Raw genomic sequence first — 24,299 nt, 5'->3', positions numbered from 1 at the left:
ACAATTCCCTTTTTAAAATGACAACCTTTTGTACAATAAAATTCATCATAATTTTCCACATAACCAAATGAGACTTCAGTGCTTGTAATTGCCAGCAATCTCGGTGCTACAGACCCTTTGTATTTTCTTAACACAACAACACAGGTACAAGATTTGCATATGCCTCTTTGGTTATTTATCAATTCAAACTGGTTATCAGCATTAGAACATATCTTGGCCATGCGCCACCTTTATAAAATGGCTCTATTTTCTTAATAAACATGTATTAGTACTTTCACAATTTAAAAGTTTTCTGGATATTTGATTAATTCCCCCTGTGCACTTGTGGCAAATTATCTGAAATTATTTACCCACAATTCAACAATATAACATACATGTATGGTACCTTAAAAAATTTCTTCTGACTGACACTGGGTTCTTTAAGATATTCTCTGACCTTCCCGACTGGACTTCCGCAGATTTCAAGAAACGCTGAGTTCAAGTGAGCAGGTAGAAATCTACACAATAAATCTCACTTACCGGTTTTTGTTATCAGCGGTTCCTGAAGGATCAGAGGATTTGTTGCCAGTGGGGGAGATGCTGGAAGATCTCCGGACGAGGTCCCAAAAATGTTAGGGTATGTTAACCTATTCAGGTCTGGTCTATAAACTCTCTGCAGTCATCAGTCAGAATTCTGTTTCCCTTAGCAACCGGTTGGAGATCAGTGAATGAAAAGGTGACACAGGATCATTGTGTAACCTAAGCAGTTCATAGTTGATCTGTCTTAGGGGCCATATAAGCTTTATTTTATAGTAAAGGAACAAAGGATTCATGTGTGCCAATACATTTAGCCAATCAGAATACACCATGTATGTCTTGAAAACTGAAACACGTCATTTGTCAAACAAGATTATAATTTGCAATTAAAATATATTTATTGCTTTGCGATTATCAGTTTTCCCGGAACATCCTTTCTGGAGGTCAGGACAGGTGAAAATCCTCCTCGATGTTCTGAACTTTTGGCGATATGCTTGACTGGCCTTGGATACATCTGGCGTTATAACAATGAACAATTCATGCTTTGAATACAATGTTGCTTATAAAATATCTGTGAAGCTTTTAAGGAAACACGAACCTATTTTTGTGAGCAGGAGTAAATATCTTAGTTAATGTGAAATAGCTTGAATCAATATATATTTGCCATTCAAAGGAAGCTCCTACACCATCACAGGTGAGGGTACAATGCAAAATAGCACATACAGTACATTCATCGAAAGTGACTTTGTTTAGTAAAATGAATATAATTTGATAACACATATAAAACTGTAAACATTCTGTTTTTATGATATATTATTATTGTTGTTGTTGTTGTTATTATTGTTGTTATTTTTTTTTTTACCTTTGGTAGTGGGTGAAGCACGGAACCTTATCCCTATGGATCCCAATGGCTTGTCGGATCCTTATGTGAAGCTGAAACTCATACCAGACCCAAAGAACTTGACCAAACAGAAAACCAGGACTGTCAAGTCTACGCTTAACCCACTCTGGAATGAGGCCTTTATATTGTAAGTAAACAGACTAGTAGTTTATTAACCTCTTCTCCGCGATTCTATTATTTCTATAATTTATAGATGTTATTGGTGAGCAAATTAGCCTACTGGGCTGTAGAAAATTGTGTATAGTTAAACATTTTAAACAATTTACCTGAAATGGGGTGTGGTATGTTAGGTTGACAGCTCTCATATTGATATGTATCAGGCCGACACGAGAATGTCGACATATTTGAAATGTCAAAATGCAGCATGTTGGTATGTCGACAGCGGCCATGTCGACATTCATCACGTCTACACGGATGACATATCAACATGACAGAATGTTGAGTTTATGTTCCTGGAGGCCCGTCCGGCAGCTTTGGTGTCTCCAGCATTGTGTTAAAGTTCCCGCTGGTCGCGTATGCAACACTTCCATCTAACGAGCAGCTCTTCTGGTATTTCTCCCCATCCCTAACCACTAAACCTCCCCCTAGTGCCTAACCTTAACTTCCCACCATGCAATTGTACCCCCCACCCTCCTGTAGCCTAACCTCCCACCACACCCTAACCCTGCTGACTCTGCCTAACCCTGGTGTCATTTCGGTTGTTGACATTGTGAACATGTCGACATTTCAGCATGGTGCCTGTTGACCAGTTAAACCATGTCAGCATTCTAGTGTTTACATTGTAGGGTCAAAATTTAAAGCAGTATATCTGGAAATTTAAAAAAAGGGTGCCCCATATCATTCAAATACAATGCAACAGGAATAAAAATTATGCACAGAACTTTTGAAATATACAGTACATCCGGAAAGTATTCACAGCGCTTCACTTTTTCCACGTTTTGTTATGTTACAGCCTTATTCGAAACTGGAATAAATTAATTTTTTCTCTCAAAATTCTGCACACAATACTTCATAATGACAACAAGAAAAAAGTGTTTTTGAGACTTTTGCAAATTTATTAAAAATAAAAAAACTAAGAAATCACATGTACATAAAAATTCACAGCCATTGCTCAATACTTTGTTTATGTACCTTTGGCAGCAATTACAGCCTCAAGTCTTTTTGAATATGATGCCACAAGCTTGGCACACCTACAGATGGAGCCACGCTAATCGTGGCTCCATCTGTGTCTGGGCATGCCCACCCAAGCGCGCCTATTGCCACGTCCGGGGCACTTGCGCATCCGTGTCACACATGCGCCCCATTCACTAGAATGGAAGTGTCTCTGTGCACTCCCAGCGTGACTAGGCGGACGGATCGCCTAGTCATGCCGGGAACACTGCTATGCGATGGACCTGCATCAGATGAGCGCGGCTCCATTTGTGTCTTTGGGCAGTTTCACCCATTCCTCTTTGCAGCACCTCTCAAGCTCCATCAGTTTGGATGGGAAGCGTTGGTGCACAGTCATTTTCAGATTTCTCCAGAGATGTTCAATCGGATTCAAGTCTGGGCTCTGGCTGGGCCACTCAATCACATTGACAGAGTTGTCCTGAAGCCACTCCTTTGATATCTTGGCTGTGTGCTTAGGGTCGTTGTCTTGCTGAAAGATGAACCGTCGCCCCAGTCTGAGGTCAAGAGCCCTCTGGAGCAGGTTTTCATCCAGGATGTCTCTGTACATTGCTGCATTCATCTTTCCCCCTATCCTGACTAGTCTCCCAGTTCCTGCCGCTGAAAACCATCCCCACAGCATGATTCTGCCACCATCATGCTTCACTGTAGGGTTGGTATTGGCCTGGTGATGAGCGGTGCCTGGTTTCCTCAAAACATTATGCTTGGCATTCACGCCATAGAGTTCAATCTTTGTCTCATCAGACCAGAGAATTTTGTTTCTCATGGTCTGAGAGTCTTACAGGTCCATTTTGGCAAACTCCAGGCGGGCTGCCATGTGCTTCTTACTAAGGAGTGGTTTCCATCTGGCCACTCTACCATACAGGCCTGATTGGTGGATTGCAGCAGAGATGGTTGTCTCTCCACAGAGGAATGCTGTAGCTCTGACAGAGTGACCATCGGGCTCTTGGTCACCTTCCTGACTAGGGCTTTTCTCCCCCAATCGCTCAGTTTAGACGGCTGACCAGCTCTAATAAGAGTCCTGGAGGTTCTGAACGTCTTCTATTTATGGATGATGGAGGCCACTGTGCTCATTGGGACCTTCAAAGCAGCAGATATTTCTCTAACGTCCTAGAGGATGCTGGGGACTCCGTAAGGACCATGTGGAATAGACGGGCTCCGTAGGAGATAGGGCACTTTAAGAAAGCTTTGGATTCTGGGTATGCACTGGCTCCTCCCTCTATGTCCCTCCTCCAGACCTCAGTTTTACACTGTGCCCAGAGGATGAAGGGCGCACTGCAGGGAGCTCTCTTGAGTTCTTTGCTACAGAAAGCATTTTTGTTTGGATTTTTACTTTTTTCACAGGGAGCACTGCTGGCAACAGGCTCCCTGCATCGAGGGACTGAGGAGAGAGGGGCAGACCTACTTAACTGATAGGATCTGCTTCCTCGGCTACTGGACACCGTTAGCTTCAGAGGGGGTGAACACCGGTTCGTCCTGGGCGTCCACCCCCGGAGCCACGCCGCCGTTCTCCTCACAGAGCCAGAAGAACAGAAGCAAGAAGACGTCTCAGGTGGCAGAAGCCTTCAGCTTCACAGAGGTAACGCACAGCACTGCAGCTGTGCGTCATTGCTCCACATCACCTCACACACTCCGGTCACTGTATGGGTGCAGGGTGCAGGGCGCAGGGGGGGGGGGGGGGCGGGCGCCCTGGGCAGCAATAATAACACCTCTTAGATGGCAAATAGGTATATACATGTACAGCTGGGCACTGTACATGTATATAATTGAGCCCCCGCCATTTTACACAATTTTGAGCGGGACAGAAGCCCGCCGCCAAGGGGGCGGGGCTTCTCCCTCAGCACTCACCAGCGCCATTTCTCTCTCCACAGAACGCTGAGAGGAAGCTCCCCGGACTCTCACCTGCTTACACACGGTGAAGGGAGTTTAAAAAGAGAGGGGGGGGCACATACTTGGCGGATAAAGTATAATACAGCGCTGCTGGGGAAAAGCATTCTGTGTTGGTCTCCAGGTTGTTGCGCTGGGGTGTGTGCTGGCATACTCTCTCTCTGTCTCTCCAAAGGGCTTTTCAGGGGATACTGTCTTCAGAAAAAGTTTCCCTGGGTGTGTGCAGTGTGTCGGTACGTGTGTGTCGACATGTTTGATGAGGAAGGCTCGCTTAATGTGGAGGGGGAGTGCTTGAATGTCAGGTCGCCGTCGGCAACGCCGACACCGGACTGGGTGGATATGCTGAATGTCTTGAATGCAAATGTAAATCTCCTGCATAAAAGATTAGACAAAGCTGAAGCTAGGGATCAGTCAGGTAGCCAGTCCGTGCCTGTCCCTGTGGTGCCAGGACCTTCAGGGTCTCAAAAGCGCCCCATATCCCAGGTCGCTGACACAGATGCCGACACAGATACTGACTCTAGTGTCGATTATGAGGATGCAAAATTACAGCCGAAGGTGGCAAAAGGTATTAGGTACATGATTATTGCCATAAAAGAGGTTTTACATATCACGGAGGAACCCCCTGTCCCTGACACGAGGGTTCACATGTATAAAGGGAAAAAGCCTGAGGTCACGTTTCCGTCCTCATTTGAGCTAAGCGAATTATGCGAAAAGGCTTGGGAATCTCCGGATAGGAGACTCCATGTTCCCAAAAGGATTCTCATGGCGTATCCTTTTCCACAGAAGGATCGGATATGATGGGAATCTGCGCCTAAAGTAGACAAGGCGCTGACACGCTTATCCAAGAAGGTGGCACTGCCTTCTCCGGATATTGCTTCCCTCAATGATCCTGCTGATCGCAAGCAGGAAATTACCATGAAGCACATTTACACACATTCAGGAACTATAGTTAGGCCGGCCATGGCGTCGGCCTGGGTTTGTAGTGCTGACGTGGCATGGGCAGACTCCTTATCTACGGAGATGGACACCTTAGATAGGGATACCATTCTAATGACCATGGAGCATATCAGAGATGCTGCCTTGTATATGAGGGATGCTCAGAGAGACATTTGTTTACTAAGCTCTAGAATAAACGCTATGCTTATTTCTGCTAGGCGGCTCTTGTGGACCCGACAGTGGACGGGAGACGCTGACTCAAAGCGGCATATGGAGTCATTGCCTTACAAGGGGGAGGAGTTGTTTGGAGAAGGCCTCTCGGACCTAGTCTCTAGTGCTACGGCCGGTAAATCGAATTTTTTACCTTATGTTCCCCCGCAGCATTCTAAGAAGGTACCACATTATCACATGCAGTCCTTTCGTTCCAATAAAATCAAGAAGGTACGAGGATCGTCCTTCGTTGCCAGAGGTAAAGGCAAGGGAAAAAAGCTGCACTCAGCTAGTTCCCAGGAGCAGAAGTCCTCCCCTACTTCCGCAAAGTCCACAGCATGACGCTGGGGCCTTCCGGGGGGGGGGGGGGGGGGTCAGATCAAGTGGGGGCATGTCTTCGTCTTTTCAGCCACGTCTGGGTTCAATCACAGGTGGATCCCTGGGCAATAGAGATTGTTTCCCAGGGATACAGACTGGAATTCGAAGACATGCCCCCTCGCCGGTTTTTCAAATCGGCTCTGCCGGCTTCCCCGGCAGAGAGGGAGCTAGTGTTAGCGGAAATTCACAAATGGTACATTCAACATGTGATAATCAAGGTTCCTCATCTCCAGCAAGGAGAGGGTTATTATTCATCCCTGTTTGTGGTACCGAAACCGGACCGTTCGGTCAGACCCATTCTAAATCTAAAATCCCTGAACCTGTACTTGAAGAGGTTCAAGTTCAAAATGGAATCGCTCAGAATGGTCATCGCCAGCCTGGAGGGAGGGGATTGGATGGTGTCCCTGGACATAAAGGATGCGTACCTTCATGTTCCGATTTTCCCCCCTCACCAGGCGTTTCTGAGATTTGCAGTACAGGATTGTCACTACCAATTTCAGACGTTGCCATTTGGTCTTTCCTCGGCCCCGAGAATTTTCACCAAGGTAATGGCGGAAATGATGGTGCTCCTGCGCAAGCAGGGAGTCACAATTATCCCGTACTTGGACGATCTCCTTATAAAGGCGAGATCTCGGGAGAAGTTGCTGGACAGAGTGTCTCTGTCCGTGAAGACGTTGCAGATGCACGGCTGGATTCTCAATTTACCGAAATCCCAGCTAGTACCTGCAACGCGTCTGACCTTTTTGGGCCTGATTCTAGACACAGACCAAAAAAGAGTTTTTCTTCCGGCGGAGAAGGCTCAGGAGCTCATAGCCCTGGTCAGGAACCTTTTAAAGCCAAAAAAGGTTTCGGAGCATCATTGCACAAAGGTTTTGGGGAAGATGGTGGCTTCATACGAGGCCATCCCCTTCGGCAGGTTCCATGCGAGGACTTTCCAATGGGACCTATTGGACAAATGGGCCGGGTCCCATCTACAGATGCAGAAACGGATCATCCTGTCTCCCAGGGCCAGGGTATCTCTCCTGTGGTGGCTGCACAGTGCTCACCACCTAGAGGGTCGCAGGTTCGGCATTCAGGACTGGATCCTGGTGACCACGGACGCGAGCCTCCGAGGTTGGGGGGCTGTAGCACTGGGAAGAAATTTCCAAGGTCTCTGGTCAAGCCTAGAGACTTGTCTCCAAATCAATGTCCTGGAGTTAAGGGCCATTTACAACGCCCTACGCCAGGCAGAGGAGTGGCTTCAGAACAAACCGGTTCTGATTCAGTCGGACAATATCACGGCAGTGGCTCATGTAAACTGCCAAGACGGCACAAGGAGCAGAGTGGCCATGGCAGAGGCGACCAGGATTCTGCGCTGGGCGGAAGAACATGTAAGCGCACTATCAGCAGTGTTCATCCCGGGGGTGGACAACTGGGAGGCGGACTTCCTCAGCAGGCACGACCTGTATCCGGGAGAGTGGGGACTTCATCAAGAAGTCTTCACACAGATCGTGGATCGGTGGGGACTGCCTCAAATAGACATGATGGCGTCCCGTCTCAACAAAAAGCTAAAGAGGTATTGCGCCAGGTCAAGAGACCCTTAGGCGGTAGCGGTAGACGCTCTGGTGACACCATGGGTGTTCAGATCGGTCTATGCATTTCCTCCTCTGCCTCTCATACCCAAGGTGTTGAGATTAATAAGACTAAGAAGGGTCGGAACAATTCTCATTGTTCCAGATTGGCCAAGGAGGACTTGGTATCCGGATCTGCAAGAGTTGCTCACAGAAGATCCGTGGCCTCTTCCTATAAGGCAGGGCCTGCTGCAGCAGGGGCCCTGTCTGTTCCAAGACTTACCGCGGCTGCGTTTGACGGCATGGCGGTTGAACGCCGGATACTAGCTGAAAAAGGGATTCCGGAGGAGATCATTCCTACCCTGATCAAGGCTAGGTAGGATGTGACATTGAAACATTCTCACCGTATATGGCGGAAATATGTTTCTTGGTGTGAGGCCAGAGCTGCTCCTACGGAGGAGTTCCATTTGGGCCGTCTGCTTCACTTCCTTCAAACGGGAGTGAATTTGGGCCTAAAATTAGGGTCCATAAAGGTCCAAATTTCAGCCTTATCCATTTTCTTTCAAACAGAATTGGCTTCTCTTCCTGAAGTACAGACTTTTGTGAAGGGAGTGCTGCATATTCAGCCTCCCTTTGTACCTCCGGTGGCGCCTTGGGATCTTAACGTGGTATTAAGTTTCCTCAAGTCACCTTGGTTTGAACCACTCAAAACAGTGGAGTTGAAATACCTCACTTGGAAAGTGGTCATGTTGTTGGCCTTAGCTTCTGCAAGGCGTGTTTCGGAATTAACGGCTTTATCATATAAAAGCCCATACCTGATTTTTCACGTGGATAGGGCAGAGTTGAGGACTCGTCCTCAATTTCTGCCCAAGGTGGTCTCATCTTTTCATATGAACCAACCTATTGTCGTGCCTGTGGCTACATGGGACTTGGAGGACTCCGAGTCCCTGGATGTGGTCAGGGCTTTGAAGATTTACGTGACCAGAACAGCTAGGATCAGGAAGACTGAAACTCTGTTTGTTCTGTATGCGGCCAACAAGGTTGGCGCTCCTGCTTCAAAGCAGACAATTGCTCGCTGGATCTGTAACACGATTCAGCAGGCGCATTCTACGGCAGGATTGCCATTGCCTAAATCGGTTAAGGCCCATTCCACTAGGAAGGTGGGCTCTTCTTGGGCGGCTGTCCGAGGGGTCTCGGCACTACAACTGTGACGAGCTGCTACTTGGTCGGGGTCAAACACCTTTGCAAAGTTCTATAAGTTTGATACCCTGGCTGAGGAGGACCTCCTGTTTGCTCAATCGGTGCTGCAGAGTCATCCGCACTCTCCCGCCCGTTTGGGAGCTTTGGTATAATCCCCATGGTCCTTACGGAGTCCCCAGCATCCTCTAGGACGTTAGAGAAAATAGGATTTTACTTACCGGTAAATCTATTTCTCGTAGTCCGTAGAGGATGCTGGGCGCCCGTCCTAAGTGCGGACTTCTTCTGCAAGACTTGTATATAGTTATTGCTTACATAAGGGCTATGTTATAGTTGGTCGGTCTTGAACCGAGGCTATGTTACTTGTTCATACTGTTAACTGGGTAGTTTATCACAAGTTATACGGTGTGGCTGGTATGAATCTCGCCCTTAGGTTACATAAATCCTTTCCTCGTACTGTTCATATCCTCTGGGCACAGTTTCTCTAACTGAGGTCTGGAGGAGAGACATAGAGGGAGGAGCCAGTGCACACCCAGAATCCAAAGCTTTCTGTCTATTCTCCATGGTCCTTACGGAGTCCCCAGCATCCTCTACGGACTACGAGAAATAGATTTACCGGTAAGTAAAATCCTATTTTTTCTATACCCTTCCCCTAGATTTGTGCCTCGCGACAATCCTGAAGGTCTACAGACAGTTCCTTTGACTTCGTGCTTGTTTTGTGCTCAGACATGCACTGTCAAGTGTGGGACTTTATATAGACAGGTGTGTGCCTTTCCAAATCATGTCCAATCAACTGAATTTACCACAGGTGGACTCCAATTAAGCTGCAGGAACATCAAAAGGTCGACATGAGTTTTTCACATTTTGTAAAAAATTTTGGGCTTTTTCATACTTTACTATCCACGTGGACTACGATTAGGATTAGTAACCTGTGTCGTGAGCAGCGAGGTACCTTGCCTGAAGCATGGCGAGTGGAGCGAGCCATGTGAGGGGACACGGTGCACTGATTGGGGTTCCCTGTCACTTTACGAAGAAAACAATACCAAAAAAAGTAAAAAAACTCATGTCGACCTTTTGATCTATCGACCTAGTACATGTCAACTTAATGCTCATATCGACCTAGTGACCCTGTTGACCTAAAGCATGTCGACCAACAGTAGTCAACCTAATGACTGTCAACCTAAGTTGTGTCGACCCAACGACCCATACCCCTTGTGCCAACTGCTCTCGCAATTATTGGACTTTTATCTAGAACCCCTAGTTAGGCATACAGAGTTATATTGAGGACACCACTGACTTTTTGACCAGATTGGAGCGTCTTTCTGAGATTCCATAGGATTCCCTACTGGTAACCTTATATGTTTCCAGTCTTTATACTAACATTCCTCATGAACAGGGCATACAGGCATGCAGAAATATGGTGACCAACAATGAAAACTACTTTGGACCACCTGCAGAGTACCTTACACTCATCATCCATTTGATTCTTAATAAAAAATACTTTCTTTTTTAAATCAGTTTTTTTTCTACAAAAACAAGGGACAACGATGGGGTAGAACATGGCCCCATTGTACGCCAATATTTTTATGGCGGAATATGACTGGATCCATAACAGTGGCAATCGACAGTTTGGGAAATGTTTGCTGTTCTATGTAAGGTACATAGATGATTTGTTCTTCATCTGGCAGGGTGGAGAACCCAAGTTGTTGGAATTTATTGATTACAGTATTTAAACAGCAACCCGGATTAATCAGGTTCAGCCTCGTGTTTAGCAGGTGCCACATCAACTTTTTGGATGTATCTATTGATAAAATTGGGAACAAGATCTCTACTTTCATATATAGTAAGGAATCAGATCGGAACACCTTGCTCTTAGCATCCAGTTTCCACCCGGCCCCACTCATTCTCGCAACTCCTCCATGTCATGCACATTACTTCTGATCCAGCCCTATTGCCTGCAGCACTAGAAGCTATGAGTCAATGCTTCCCAGAGAGGGGCTACCCAAAGTCTGAATTTGAGGAGGCTCTTACCAGAATTGGACAACTCAGGAGGGAAGATCTTCTAATCAAAAGAGCACATACAGCGAGCACAGACAAATTCAACTTCTGCAGTATGTTTACAACTGCCTCACGTTTTATACGAAAGAAAGTCTTGGTGCATTGGCATCTAATTACTATTGATCCAGTTTTAGCCAACAGTATAGTGGATATTCCACGTTTTACCTACAAACAAGGACCCAATATCAAGGATATATTTATTGGTGGTCGGACTACTCTAGAAGAAATTTGACATCTAATGTGTCTTGGCTATCAATGAAGACAGGAATGTTCCAATGCACGGATGTTCCAGTTGCCAGTTTTTGTTGGTGGGCAACCACTTTCAGAACCCAAGTGACAATACAAAATACACTATCAAATTCTGACTCGACTGCAACAGTAGATTTGTGGTGTATGTTTTGATATGTCCATGCGATTTGCTTTATGTTGCCAAAACCAGCAGAATGATAAAAGAGAGATTGAGTCAACATTGCTCATATATTAAAAAGAGCCTTAATGCCAACACTGAACTGAGAGAATTAACAAACTTACCAGTGGCAAGACACTTTAGAGCAGCCAAGCACACAATCAATCAACTAAAATGTTGCATAATCAACCATATTCCTCCACTTAGAAGGGGAGGAGACAGGAACAAGATTTTGATACAAAGGGAGCTTCAATGGATCCACAGGCTCCGATGCTTATCACCCAATGGATTAAATGAGCACTTTCGTTTGGGATGCTGCCTGCCTGTGAGGAAGTTATCCTTGGTCCTTGTGTTCCATCTTGATGCACCAGTAACTACCACTTTATTGGATATTTGTTTGTTTACATTACCCACAGGTTCTGGGACTCTTCTTAATCCCCCTCTGGCTGACTGACTGGGATTTTTTATGGATGTTGTTTCCACAGTCTTTGTTTTTGCAGTTTTTGCATGTATGCTATTATTTGGGACTTGATACCATCACTTTTTGTTTCACCCTGCTGCACATTGCCGTATGTGTCTGAGCAGGATATATTTGAGTAATTGGTTTCAGTTCTTTGATTGTGCAATGGCACCGCCGTGCGTTAAGTTTACTGTTTTATATGCACAGTGTTTATTATTTGGACATGAGCACTGCAGTCAATACTTGTCTAAAGCTTTAAGCTTAACCTTTTACAGCCATACCACACTGGGAATGCCCAATACCCGTCCGATCTTGGAAGCTAAGCAGTGATGGGCCTGGCCAGTACTTTGATGGGGGACCTCCTGGGAATATCAGGTGCTGTATTTAATAGACATCTGTTTGACTTCTGACCAAAGATTGATAATTGAATCTTTGGGTCATGCTTTTGCTCTACATGCCTTGACCCTGCAATCTTATTATTCTGTTGGTTTTTGGTCCTTTGACCGACATGCCTTAATTTATCAATAATTTTTCTGTACTTAATGTACCACCAGTTATCTATCACCACAATATTGTTTAGTCACTGTACAGTGCGCGTTAATAATGCTGGGGATATCCGTGTAGTACATGGTGGATTTGGGAGCACTTTTATTTTAACACTTTGGAATTACATTATTTCCCACACTCAGTCCTCTTTAATATCACAGCGGTGTTTCACCACGGAGTGGTGTGGTGTGAACATAGTAACATTACAGCGCACTCCAGCCGGGTGTCAGAGCCGGGGGCGGCTTTGTTTACATTCCATTCCCAGCCTACTTAGTCACAGTGTGTGAACCAATGGAAGCGCGGTCTGCGCTGTCTCACACCGACAGTGTTTGAACTGTTTGCCTGTGTTTGGCGCTCTTTTTCTTATAAATAAGGCACCAGGTGAGGAGACATACTAGCCCCTGAGGAAAACCACCGGAGCGTGGTTGAAACGGCCGTCGGGCCGCTGCTTTTGTCACTGATATTGATGCTGATGGACTGAATAAACCCTGCTTAAACGGGCGTGCTGTTCCTTCATCTTTTCACGATACTGTGGAAAGTGAGTGTCGCTAACTGTTTTTTATGGACCTTGCACCACAGCTGTTGATATTTTTGAAGAGTGTTAGTGTGCTGTTTCTCTCCTAGATTTATATATATATATAAATATATATGAAATGCGGTTACGTGGCCAGCACTCAGGATCCCGGCGGTCAGCATACCGACGCCAGAATCCTGAAGACTCACAATACCAGCTAATAGAGGCTACTCCCACTTGTGGGTGTCCATGACACCCATAGAGTGGGAATAGAACCTGTGGCGAGCTCAGCGAGCCACCGAGCCTGCTGCGTGACGGGCACAACGAGCCCGTAAGGGGCTTTGTTGCACTCGCCCCTCCGGCATTCTGCTGCCGGGATCCCAGCTTTAGTAAGCTGACCTGCCAGGATCCTGTGCGCCGGCCACGTACCACCAACACATATATATCTACTATATATATATATATATATATATATATACATACACTGTGTGTGTGTGTATATATATATATATATATATATATATATGTATATATACAGTCAGGTCCATAAATATTGGGACATTGACACAATTCTCATATTTTGAACTCTATACACCACCACAATGGATTTGAAATGAAACAAACAAGATGTGCTTTAACTGCAGACTTTCCGCTTTAATTTGAGGCTATTTACATCCAAATCAGTTGAACGGTGTAGGAATTACAACGGTTTCTATATGTGCCTCCCACTTTTTAAGGGACCAAAAGTTATAGGACAATCGACTCAAAAGCTATTTCATGGACAGGAGTGGGCTATTCCCTCATTATTTCATTATCAATTAAGCAGATAAAAGGTCTGGAGTAGATTCCAGGTGTGACATTTACATTTGGAATCTGTTGCTGTCGACTCTCAATATGAGATCCAAAGAGCTGCCACTATCAGTGAAGCAAGCCATCATTAGGCTGAAAAATCAAAACAAACCCATCAGAGAGATAGCAAAAACATTAGGTCTGGCCAAATCAACTGTTTGGAACATACTTAAAAAGAGCTCGGCAACACCAAAAGACTCAGAAGACCACGGAAAACAACTGTGGTGGATGATAAAAGAATCATTTTCCTGGTGAAGAAAAACCCCTACACAACAGTTGCCCAGATCAAGAACACTCTCCAGGAGGTAGGTGTATATGTGTCAAAGTCAACAATCAGGAGAAGACTTCACAAGAGTGAATATAGAGGGTTCACCATAAGATGTAAACCATTGCTGAGCCACAAAAACCGGAAGACCAGATTAGAGTTTGCCAAACAACATCTAAAAAAGCCTTTACAGTTCTGGAACAACATCCTATGGACAGATGAGACAAAGATCAACTTGTACCAGAGTGATGGGAAGAGAAGACTATGGAGAAGTAAAGGAACTACTCATGATCCAAAACATACCATCTCATCAGTGAAGCATGGTGGTGGTAGTGTCATGGCGTGGGCATGTATGGCTGCCAATGGAAGTGGTTCCCTTGTATTTATTGATAATGTAGCTGCTGACAAAAGCAGCAGGATAAATTCTGAAGTGTTTCGGGCAATATTATCTGCTCATATTCAGTCAAATGCTTCAGAACTCATTGGACGGCGCTTCACAGTGCAGATGAACAATGACCCGAAGAATACTGCGAAAGCAACCAAAGAGTTTTTTAAGGCAAATAAGTGGAATGTTATGCAATGGCCAAGTCAATCACCTGACCTAAATCTGATTGAGCATGCATTTCACTTGATGAAGACAAAACTGAAGAAAAATGCCCCAAGAACAAGCAGGAACTGAAGACATTTGCAGTAGAGGCCTGGTAGAGCACCACCAGTGATGAAACCCAGCGTCTGGTAATGTCTGTGCGTTCCACTTCAAGCTGTAATTGACTGCAAAGGATTTGCAACAAAGTATTAAAAAGTGAAAGTTTGATTTAGGATTGTTTAGTTTGTCCCATTACTTTTGGTCCCCTTAAAAAGTGGGAGGCACATATAGAAACCGTTGTAATTCCTACACCGTTCACCTGATTTGGATGTAAATAGCCTCAAATTAAAGTGGAAAGTCTGCAGTTAAAGCACATCTTGTTTGTTTCATTTCAAATCCATTATGGTGGTCTATAGAGCCCAAAATATGAGAATTGTGTCGATGTCCCAATATTTATGGACCTGACTGTATATACTGTGTGTGTATGTATGTATGTATGTGTGTGTGTGTGTGTGTGTGTGTGTGTATGTATGTATATATATATATATATAAACTCCCAATGATAGAGTCACTCCTGGACTGTCACTCCGGTGACAGAAATTCAAGGTGCTTTATTCAACGTTTCGGGGTACTGCCCCCCGTCATCAGGACACACAACACTCATAGTGAGAACAACAGTGCTTAAATACAATAAATGTGACTACTTACAGGACCCCAGGTGTTCATTGCTGCCTCCCATCGTGTGTCTCGGCGTCTTCCGCCCCACTTCCGGTTTCGGCTGTGACGTCACGCCGGAAGTGACGCGCGCCGGCCCACATTGACGGAGCTGCATCGGTTTCCATGGTGATGCGGCTCCAGACCTCACATCACCATGGAACCTTAAAAAAACAATAAAAATCATTGCAATCAACTTGTCATACATATGCTAATATATACCACATAAAAAACAACATTAAAAATGGTGAACAATAAACAAATAAAAATATCCGTGACTCATTATCGCCATCTAGTGAAAACAATCTGTAATGGCAAGGTGAGTAAATGCACTTTTCAAACTTGTATAATAAATAGAATGTATAAAGTGCTAAGTGCTACATAAACAAATTTATAAACAATATATTGAATGATGTTTTGTGCGGTTTCCAAAACATCAAAAAGTGTGGAACCTACAACTCCTACTTCATTGCACAACTAGTATATTGTTCCCTATTTCAGTAATGGCATGATGTGATATTATAGGTTATGTCAGCATATGTCCAATGTGGTTACTATCCCCCACATATGTACATATTAATGATATTGTGCCTATAAAAAACAACTAAAATTTATTGACTCATTTAGACCATTTGGGCTAACAGTATTTAACCGATGTATCCATTTGCATTCAAGCTGCAATAGCAGCCTATCCCTGTCACCTCCCCTTAGATCAGGGGGGACCTGGTCTATTATCCTATATCTGAGCGTGGCCATGGAGTGTTTAAATAGCAAAAAATGTCGCGCCACCGCTTGATCACTTTTCCCTTCATTAATTGCTGCTCTAATGGCCCCTCTATGCTGGGCCATCCTTTCTTTAAATTGTCGTTTCGTTTTTCCGACGTAGTGTAGCCCGCATGGACAGGAGAGTAAATAAATAACAAATCGTGATGAACATGTTAGCGGATATTTAATGTCCAACATTTTTCCTGTCTGGGGATGTACAAATTTATGACCCGCGATCATATAGCTGCATGTTACACAGCCTGAGCATTTGTAACACCCACCCCTTTTAGTTAAAAAATGCGTTTTAGGTGGTTGCATGCCTGTAATGAAGGGAAAAGTGATCAAGCGGTGGCGCGACATTTTTTGCTATTTAAACACTCCATGGCCACGCTCAGATATAGGATAATAGACCAGGTCCCCCCTGATCTAAGGGGAGGTGACAGGGATAGGCTGCTATTGCAGCTTGAATGCAAATGGATACATCGGTTAAATACTGTTAGCCCAAATGGTCTAAATGAGTCAATACATTTTAGTTGTTTTTTATAGGCACAATATCATTAATATGTACATATGTGGGGGATAGTAACCACATTGGACATATGCTGACATAACCTATAATATCACATCATGCCATTACTGAAATAGGGAACAATATACTAGTTGTGCAATGAAGTAGGAGTTGTAGGTTCCACACTTTTTGATGTTTTGGAAATCGCACAAAACATCATTCAATATATTGTTTATGAATTTGTTTATGTAGCACTTAGCACTTTATACATTCTATTTATTATACAAGTTTGAAAAGTGCATTTACTCACCTTGCCATTACAGATTGTTTTCACTAGATGGCGTTAATGAGTCACGGATATTTTTATTTGTTTATTGTTCACCATTTTTAATGTTGTTTTTTATGTGGTATATATTAGCATATGTATGACAAGTTGATTGCAATGATTTTTATTGTTTTTTTAAGGTTCCATGGTGATGTGAGGCCTGGAGCCGCATCACCATGGAAACCGATGCAGCTCCGTCAATGTGGGCCGGCGCGCGTCACTTCCGGCATGACGTCACAGCCGAAACCGGAAGTGGGGCGGAAGACGCCGAGACACACGATGGGAGGCAGCAATGAACACCTGGGGTCCTGTAAGTAGTCACATTTATTGTATTTAAGCACTGTTGTTCTCACTATGAGTGTTGTGTGTCCTGATGACGGGGGGCAGTACCCCGAAACGTTGAATAAAGCACCTTGAATTTCTTTCACCGGAGTGACAGTCCAGGAGTGACTCTATCATTGGGAGTTTATGTCTGAGGTTGGCAAGCCTCTGGAGTGCACCCTGGCAAGTTAGCAGATTATCCTGTGGAGTGCCGGCTGTACAAGTTTGGTATATATATATATATATATATATATATATAAACAATAATTCTTGAGGAGTGCTCTGATTTAAAAGTTTCTACCAATATGGATGTGAACTGTGGACACTCTATTAACACCTTATATATCACACCAAAAAGATCATAAAAACTTTGTTTATTTCATAAAATGTATATAAAAGACTTTTTCAATAAAATTCTTTGTTCAATCTCAATTCAAGTATTAATTTGTATAAGGTATATACCGTTAATAACATAATATTTTATTTATATACACCAACATAATCCAAATCACAATTAGGGCTTAAAAATAAATTAGGCCTTAAAAATAAACTCAACACTGAGCTGATTTGGTCAGATGTCAGTTGACTAAACACATGGCTGCCATCAGAAATTGTGGGGCCTGGGACTGACAAAATAGACAGGGCCATCACTCCCAAATAAAGGTTTCTGCCGCACTGCTCCACCCCTGTGATGTCATACATTGAGACGTTACATATAGACGGATTGTTGCTGACCTACAAGAATGGTTTACAGAGAGCTGATGTGCAGGGAAGAAAGTCCTCCTTGCGCATCAGCTTGCTGTTGATTCACAGACTGGAGCAGCTCTACAGGTATTGGTGCTAGGAGCCATGGGTGGGCCCCCATCTCTGTAAGGGCCCGGGACACCAGTCTCCACAGCACCCCCCTGATGGCTGCCCTGACTAAACATTATGTATTTGGACCCAAGAGAGAAAAGTAGAGGAACATGAGGCTAGATAGATTTTAGTATAAAGGATGCTAAATAGAATTAACACATGATAATTTCCTGGCTTCACCAGTGTTTCCATATACCCCTATAGTATGGTAGTAAATTTACTCAATTTATCAAGCAGTGGAGCAGCCCTGACATGGGAAATAGTGTAGCAGCAATACTGTACCTATACCTAATAATTTATCACTGCAATATGCAACAATGCTTAATGATAATTACTGCTATTGTTGCTTTACAAGTAGCCCTAATTTTTTTGTCTGTTTTTGTTTCTTTGAATCCCTAAGCTCCCTAAAGCCAGGGGATGAGGATAGACGTTTATCTGTAGAAGTTTGGGACTGGGATCGTACATCACGGAATGACTTCATGGGCTCCATGTCCTTTGGTGTCTCAGAAATTATGAAGAACGCTGTGGATGGATGGTAAATGTTTGGTCGTTTACGACACATTATCATTGTGTGCCAATGTTCTGTATATGCTAGCTACAGATATTGTTGGGTATTGTGTACAGTATATGTACAATGCATATGTACTGCTTGAATGAATGTAGGTGATCAGTGGAAGTGTCGTGCTGTATTATAGTAAGAAAACATAACACATGTATGGAACATCAATCACAGATGAACTTACCTGGAAATATCTACCTTACTTTCCTTTCCTTTTTTTCTTATCTTTCTTTCTTTCTCTGTTGGTTTTTATTTTATGTTTTGTTGGTTTTGTTTTTTTAATTTTTGTTTCTTAAATATTTGTTCACTTGGTGTTTCTTCTACTTTTATTTTCCCTCCATTAATTTATCCATTTCTTAATTCTTTAATGTTATTTTAATCGAACTTTTTCCTGCCTCATTACTTTTTTTTTTAATCTTTCCTTTTTTATTATATTGTTTTACTACTGTGGTTTGACTTATTTGGTCATTTGTCACCTTCCGGTTGCTGGTCTTTTCAACTCCTCCACCACTATTTTTCGTGCCACCATCTTTTCACCATGTTTGCCCCTTCTTTGGTCCTGGTTGTCTGTCTGCTCCGTGTATCTCTCAGGTACAAGCTATTGAATCAAGAAGAAGGCGAGTATTACAATGTGCCTGTAGCTGATGACGAAGATGACTTTGGACTTCGGCAAAAGTTTGAGGTACAGGCTTTGCCCGTACACACAATAGGAATAGGCGCCAGTACCTTTGCTTTTCTCATTTGGGTTCCTATGTAATGCCATTTTATATTACTGTAATCATAGGAGAACATTGAGGACTACTTTTCATTTCTTTCTGGCAATTGTTTAAAGGTCCTAAGAAACTGTAGGCTGAGATCTACTGACAGTTGCTTGTAAAATTGCCTGGAGTTAATCCCACCTTCCCCACGCTGGTTACTTGTTGTGCCAAAACAAACTGCACCAAATGTCTGTATCGTGCAATTACGATTATAAATACAGCTCAAATAATATTTTGTCAGGAAATGATTACCATACCTGTTACCGCTCCAAGGGCTCGAATAGATATGAAGATCAATATGGAGCTAAAGATACTTAAATATAAATACATTTTAAACAGCTATTTGCAGTTCTTTAAATGAACACAAGATTTATGAAAATGTCTCACTTGCCTAATTAGATTATACAAAGAGGTGACAGATGGATAGGCACAATAAAAAAGAAATAAAATAAAAAACAGCAAAAAGGAATACATGTATTATCTCTTTGTGTCATTACAGTCAAATAGATCTTCCTGTTCATATTAGTAAGGCACATTGATGATGAATGCTTCTTGGAATGACTTCTATGTATACAGTATATATAATATTACTGTACTGATTAGCTCTACTATGGAGTCTTAACTTAAAACCTGTGAAATGACTTATAAAACTGTAAGGCACATAGGGGGGAATGTACAGGTAATAGAGTGTGAGAATCAGAAAGTGAGAGATTTTGTGCGACTTTTCCAGCTTTTTTAAAGTGGCAATCATTTACATGGGAAACTCGGGTTGATTTTGCTATGTAAAGGATTGCCACTTTAAAAAAAAACAGGAAAACTCGCACAAAATCTCTCACTTTCTGATTCTCACACCCTATTACATTCCTCCCATAGAGGTAGATGTAAGAAGCGTTGATATGGGGGAGAAGTGGTATCGGCGCACATTAGACCTAATTCAGTAAGGATTGCACATTCTGCTAATTAGTAGGATTTTCAATCCTTCTGAACGGATGCTGAGGGCCGCCCATCGCAGGGCAAGGCCGCCCAGCATGCTGACCGACGCCTTCCCCCCTTCATCAAGCAGAAATTGTGACGTCATGCAGCCGCCACGATCATGCCATCATCACGCCCCCGTTCATTTCCCCACGCCCCCGTTTTCAGGCCACGCCCCCCGCAACGCTCCATCTCTGCCTAGGAAACAGAACGTTGCCGCCCCCCCCTGCAATGCCTCTACCTGATTGACAGACAAAGGCGATCGCATTTTCTGCGCCCCACGCAAAAAATGTGGGCGCATGCGCAGGACAGGCGCAGCACATGTGCCTGCATACTTTTAGCAATTTTTGTAGTTGGATAGCCATTAGCGGACTAACCTGAATCTGCCCCATTATGCCAATTCGCCCACATGTAAGACTGAATGAGCACGCCGATATGTAGGGCAATGTTCAGTGGCACTGAATATTCCGACACCTGCAGCTATCGATTTTCAACAGCTGCAGGTGTCGTTACCCTAACTACACAGCAGGGACAGCGCTGTCTCTGGCTGTGGTGGCTGCCGGCTCTAGGCTGCATGTGAGATCTCATGAGAGTAGCGAGATCTTGCACATTATTATTATTATTATTATTATTATTATTATTATCCTTTATTTATACGGCGCCACAAGGGTTCCACTGCGCCCAATTACAGAGTACATAAACAAATAATCAAAACAGGAAAACAGCAACTTACAGTTGAAGACAATATAGGACAAGTACAGGGTAACTAAGCATAGTTACATCAGCAGATGACACTGGAAATGTATCAGGTGGCAGAATGCTGCTGGAGTTGATGCAGTTGCAGATGATTAAAGTAAGAGAAAGGATAAGCACATGACGGAAGAGGGCCCTGCTCGTGAGAGCTTACACATGCGCCCTGGAGCCGGCTGGGGGAGAGACACAGCGCATCAGCTTAGTGCTCTCTAGCAGGGATTGCTGGAGGGGGGTAGTTTTCATTCACCCAGTCCAGCAAATAATATATTCTTCTTACATCTCGTCGATGTACCTGCTTGCTTTTGCCTCGGTAAAGAGGTGAAGCAGAAAGAGCTATAGTGCCATAATATGTGCCACTATAGTACATCTACTCCTATGTACTAAGCCTTGGCAAGAGATAAAGTGGACAGAGATTAAGGGGGACATTTACTAAGCAGTGATAAGAGAGGAGAAGTGAGCCAGTTGAGAAGTTGCCCCATCATCAGCTCTGTATAATTTTATAGTATGCAAATTATAGATGTTACTTCAGTGCTGATTGGTTGCCATGGGCACTTCTCCACTGGCTCACTTCTCCACTCTTAACACTGCTTAGTAAATGTCCCCCAAAGTACCAACCAACCAGTTTCCTGCCATTTTTCAAAACCAGCCTGTAACATGGCAGTTAGGAGCTGATTGGCTGGTACTTTATCTCTATCCATTTTATCTCTCTCCAAGGCTTAGTTCATCGACACACCATTTACTAATTGTTGGGTCCTAGACCCATAATTATAATTTCTTATATACGCTATTTGGGGCAATAAGAAATTAAGCTCCACCGGGATGTACTATTGTACACATGCAAGGACAGGATCTCCTATAGGAGCCGGTCCCTCTGTTGTGTACAAGTAAAGTGATTTCATTAGCATTACTTTCACTTCCCAGCAGCCGCCTAGCTACTGTGCATGTGTACTGTTGACTGCACATGCGCAAGTGCTGAGCTCCGGGGAGGGATTCTATAGGCTACAATGGCTAGCACTATCTTCAGATGGAATTTACAGAGGTGATGCTCCGGAATGTGATGCATTTCACAGCTTGGTAAGTTCAATGGTAAAGCAGTCTATGGGGTCTGCTCTTGCCAACAACACATGGGGATCAGAGATTTCAGCTGTGTTCCCCTCTAGATACATTTGGGGGATACAGTATTTACTTATTATTTACTGGTAGCACTCAAAAATGGGTGTTTTGGGGTATATCTTGCAAATAATATTTGATAAATAGGCCCTAATGTGGATAATCAGTATTATAGGGTTAGTCTTTTCAGTTGTTATGTATGTCTATCACACTGACTTGGTGTCTGATGCACTCTGATATAGACTTCTGTGGTGTACTCAGGACCTAACAAAAGTGTGGCTGTGTAAACTCTGTGTACATGGTGGGCTCTCTTTACATGTCAGCACCCCTCTCCTCTTCGTGATGTACCAAATCCAGTCAGATCTATAGGCCACATTTTTAGAATTGTTTTGGAGAGGGTTGCTTACGTTTTCTCTCTGGCCGACGACGGAATTCCGACCACTTCAAATGCAAATAGCTGGAATGCCGATGGACAGGGACTATTTAGACTCATGGGTGTCCACGGCACACATTGATTTGGAATAGAACTTGTGGTGAGCGCAGCGCTTTGTTGTGCTCACCCCCCTGCCGGCATACTAGCGGCCGAGATCCTGGCATTGGTATGCTGACCGCCGGGATCCCGACTGCTGATCACCCAACCCCTGAGGAGGGGTTTTATCAAAGCTCGGAGAGAGAGAAAATTGTGAGAGATAAAGTACCAGCCAATCTTCTTCTGCCTTATATTTTACAGGCTGTGTTTGAAAAATGACAGGAGTGGATTGGTTGGTGCATTATCTCTCAGAATTTTATCTCTCTCCAAGCTTTGATAAACACTCTGCTAAAAAGCTTTATTATAATAATTAGTGCATTTTTTAAAACCAACTTCTGCTCTCTTTTCTTTCAGCAGAGCTGTAGATCATTGTACACACTTTGATTTGTTATCAGACACATTTCAGACTTTTTAGCTGAAGGGGTCTTCAAAGGGGTTTTCTGCTCTTGGACAGCAGTCCGCAAATCACTGAAATGAGTGAAGAGAGATCTTTTATAGTTCAGAAGCCCCCTTCGTCTTTCTTTCCTTGCGCCCCTCTGAAAGCTGGAGCCCGGGGGCAAATGTCTCTGTTGTCTCTGGGAGTTACGCCACTACTCATCAGTGGTGACATATCAGTGGGGAGTGGATACATAAGGTGCATACAGTCTGCCTCTCACGATAGTCTGCAAATACAGAGTATGTAGAGATAATTAGCAAAACAGATAGGGATGGACTTATACAAAATGAAACCCTTTGAGTCCAGTATGCCTATTATAATAACAATAAAAATGACATTTGATTAAATATGTAACAGTACCATTCAGCTGTCCCCTAGCATGCAACAGTCATGTCCCCATTTACATATGTTCAATGTTGGGAGGTAAGTGTGACTTATATACAATGTATGTAGAAACAAATAATAAGAGTAATTTACTAAATACTTTCATTTATAGTGTGTTCTGACACTTTATACACATTTTCTTTATTCATTCATGTAAACTTTTTCAACTTCATTTATCATAGTTTTTCGTAGTTTACTTTCTATATGTCTTATTTTATAATAATGAGTTGTCTTTATTGCATGTACCACTGTGTATCATACTATTTTATGTTCACTTGGAAATGCGCACTTTCATATGAGATATATCTAGAAAGGGCAAAGGGCATCACCGTAAATGTAAGGGTTGATGCTCAAACTCTTCTGCTTATGAACATATGGAAAAGCAAGTCCATATAGTGTAAGATAAATGCTGCGTGCCCTACAAAACACTATCAACACCTCCTAAATGTTCCTTCTCCACCCTCTATATCATTTAAATATTTTTGTCTTAAAAAAACAAACCATCATACGCGTTTGCATAAGTAGTTGTACTTTGTGCCTTGCTCGCATTTATCAAGAGATTCTCCGAACTGCCTATTTGTACACAAAAGATTGTACACCCCTGTATGTGCCATTGTGATGTTATTGTAGTACAACTGCACAGTTTATTAAATTACTCTAGTTCTATTTTCCTACTCATTGGGCCTCATTTAGAGTTAAATATGACTTGCATAAGATTAATCACACTGTGCTTGCACACAGATTATTTTGAGTTTAGTGCTTACACACTAGGACCATATTGGCAGGAAGTTCCCAATTCGGACATATCGTTCATGATATCATCCAGTGTGTATGCACTATGTCGCTGATGATGCACGATCCCACGCATCATCAGCCACATGCTC

The 24,299-nt window shown here is 43.4% G+C and overlaps 1 protein-coding gene and 1 pseudogene across 1 annotated transcript in view; both read left to right on the top strand.

Moving 5' to 3' along the window:
- The window catches only part of PRKCG (protein kinase C gamma), a 948,319-nt gene that overhangs the window by 661,913 nt on the left and 262,107 nt on the right, over window positions 1-24,299 (top strand). Inside the window, exons 6-8 of the mRNA XM_063942766.1 lie at window positions 1,388-1,544; window positions 18,315-18,449; window positions 19,065-19,155. Of these exons, the coding sequence (XP_063798836.1) occupies window positions 1,388-1,544; window positions 18,315-18,449; window positions 19,065-19,155 (383 nt within the window). The remainder of the gene's footprint in view (window positions 1-1,387; window positions 1,545-18,314; window positions 18,450-19,064; window positions 19,156-24,299) is intronic.
- LOC134967239 (5S ribosomal RNA) lies at window positions 11,934-12,053 on the top strand (annotated as a pseudogene).

The sequence above is a fragment of the Pseudophryne corroboree genome, chromosome 10, assembly GCF_028390025.1.
Source record: "Pseudophryne corroboree isolate aPseCor3 chromosome 10, aPseCor3.hap2, whole genome shotgun sequence".
Classification (NCBI taxonomy): Eukaryota; Metazoa; Chordata; class Amphibia; order Anura; family Myobatrachidae; genus Pseudophryne; species Pseudophryne corroboree.
Note: the sequence above shows the minus strand (reverse complement) of the source record. Positions and strands in the feature narration are given on the sequence as shown.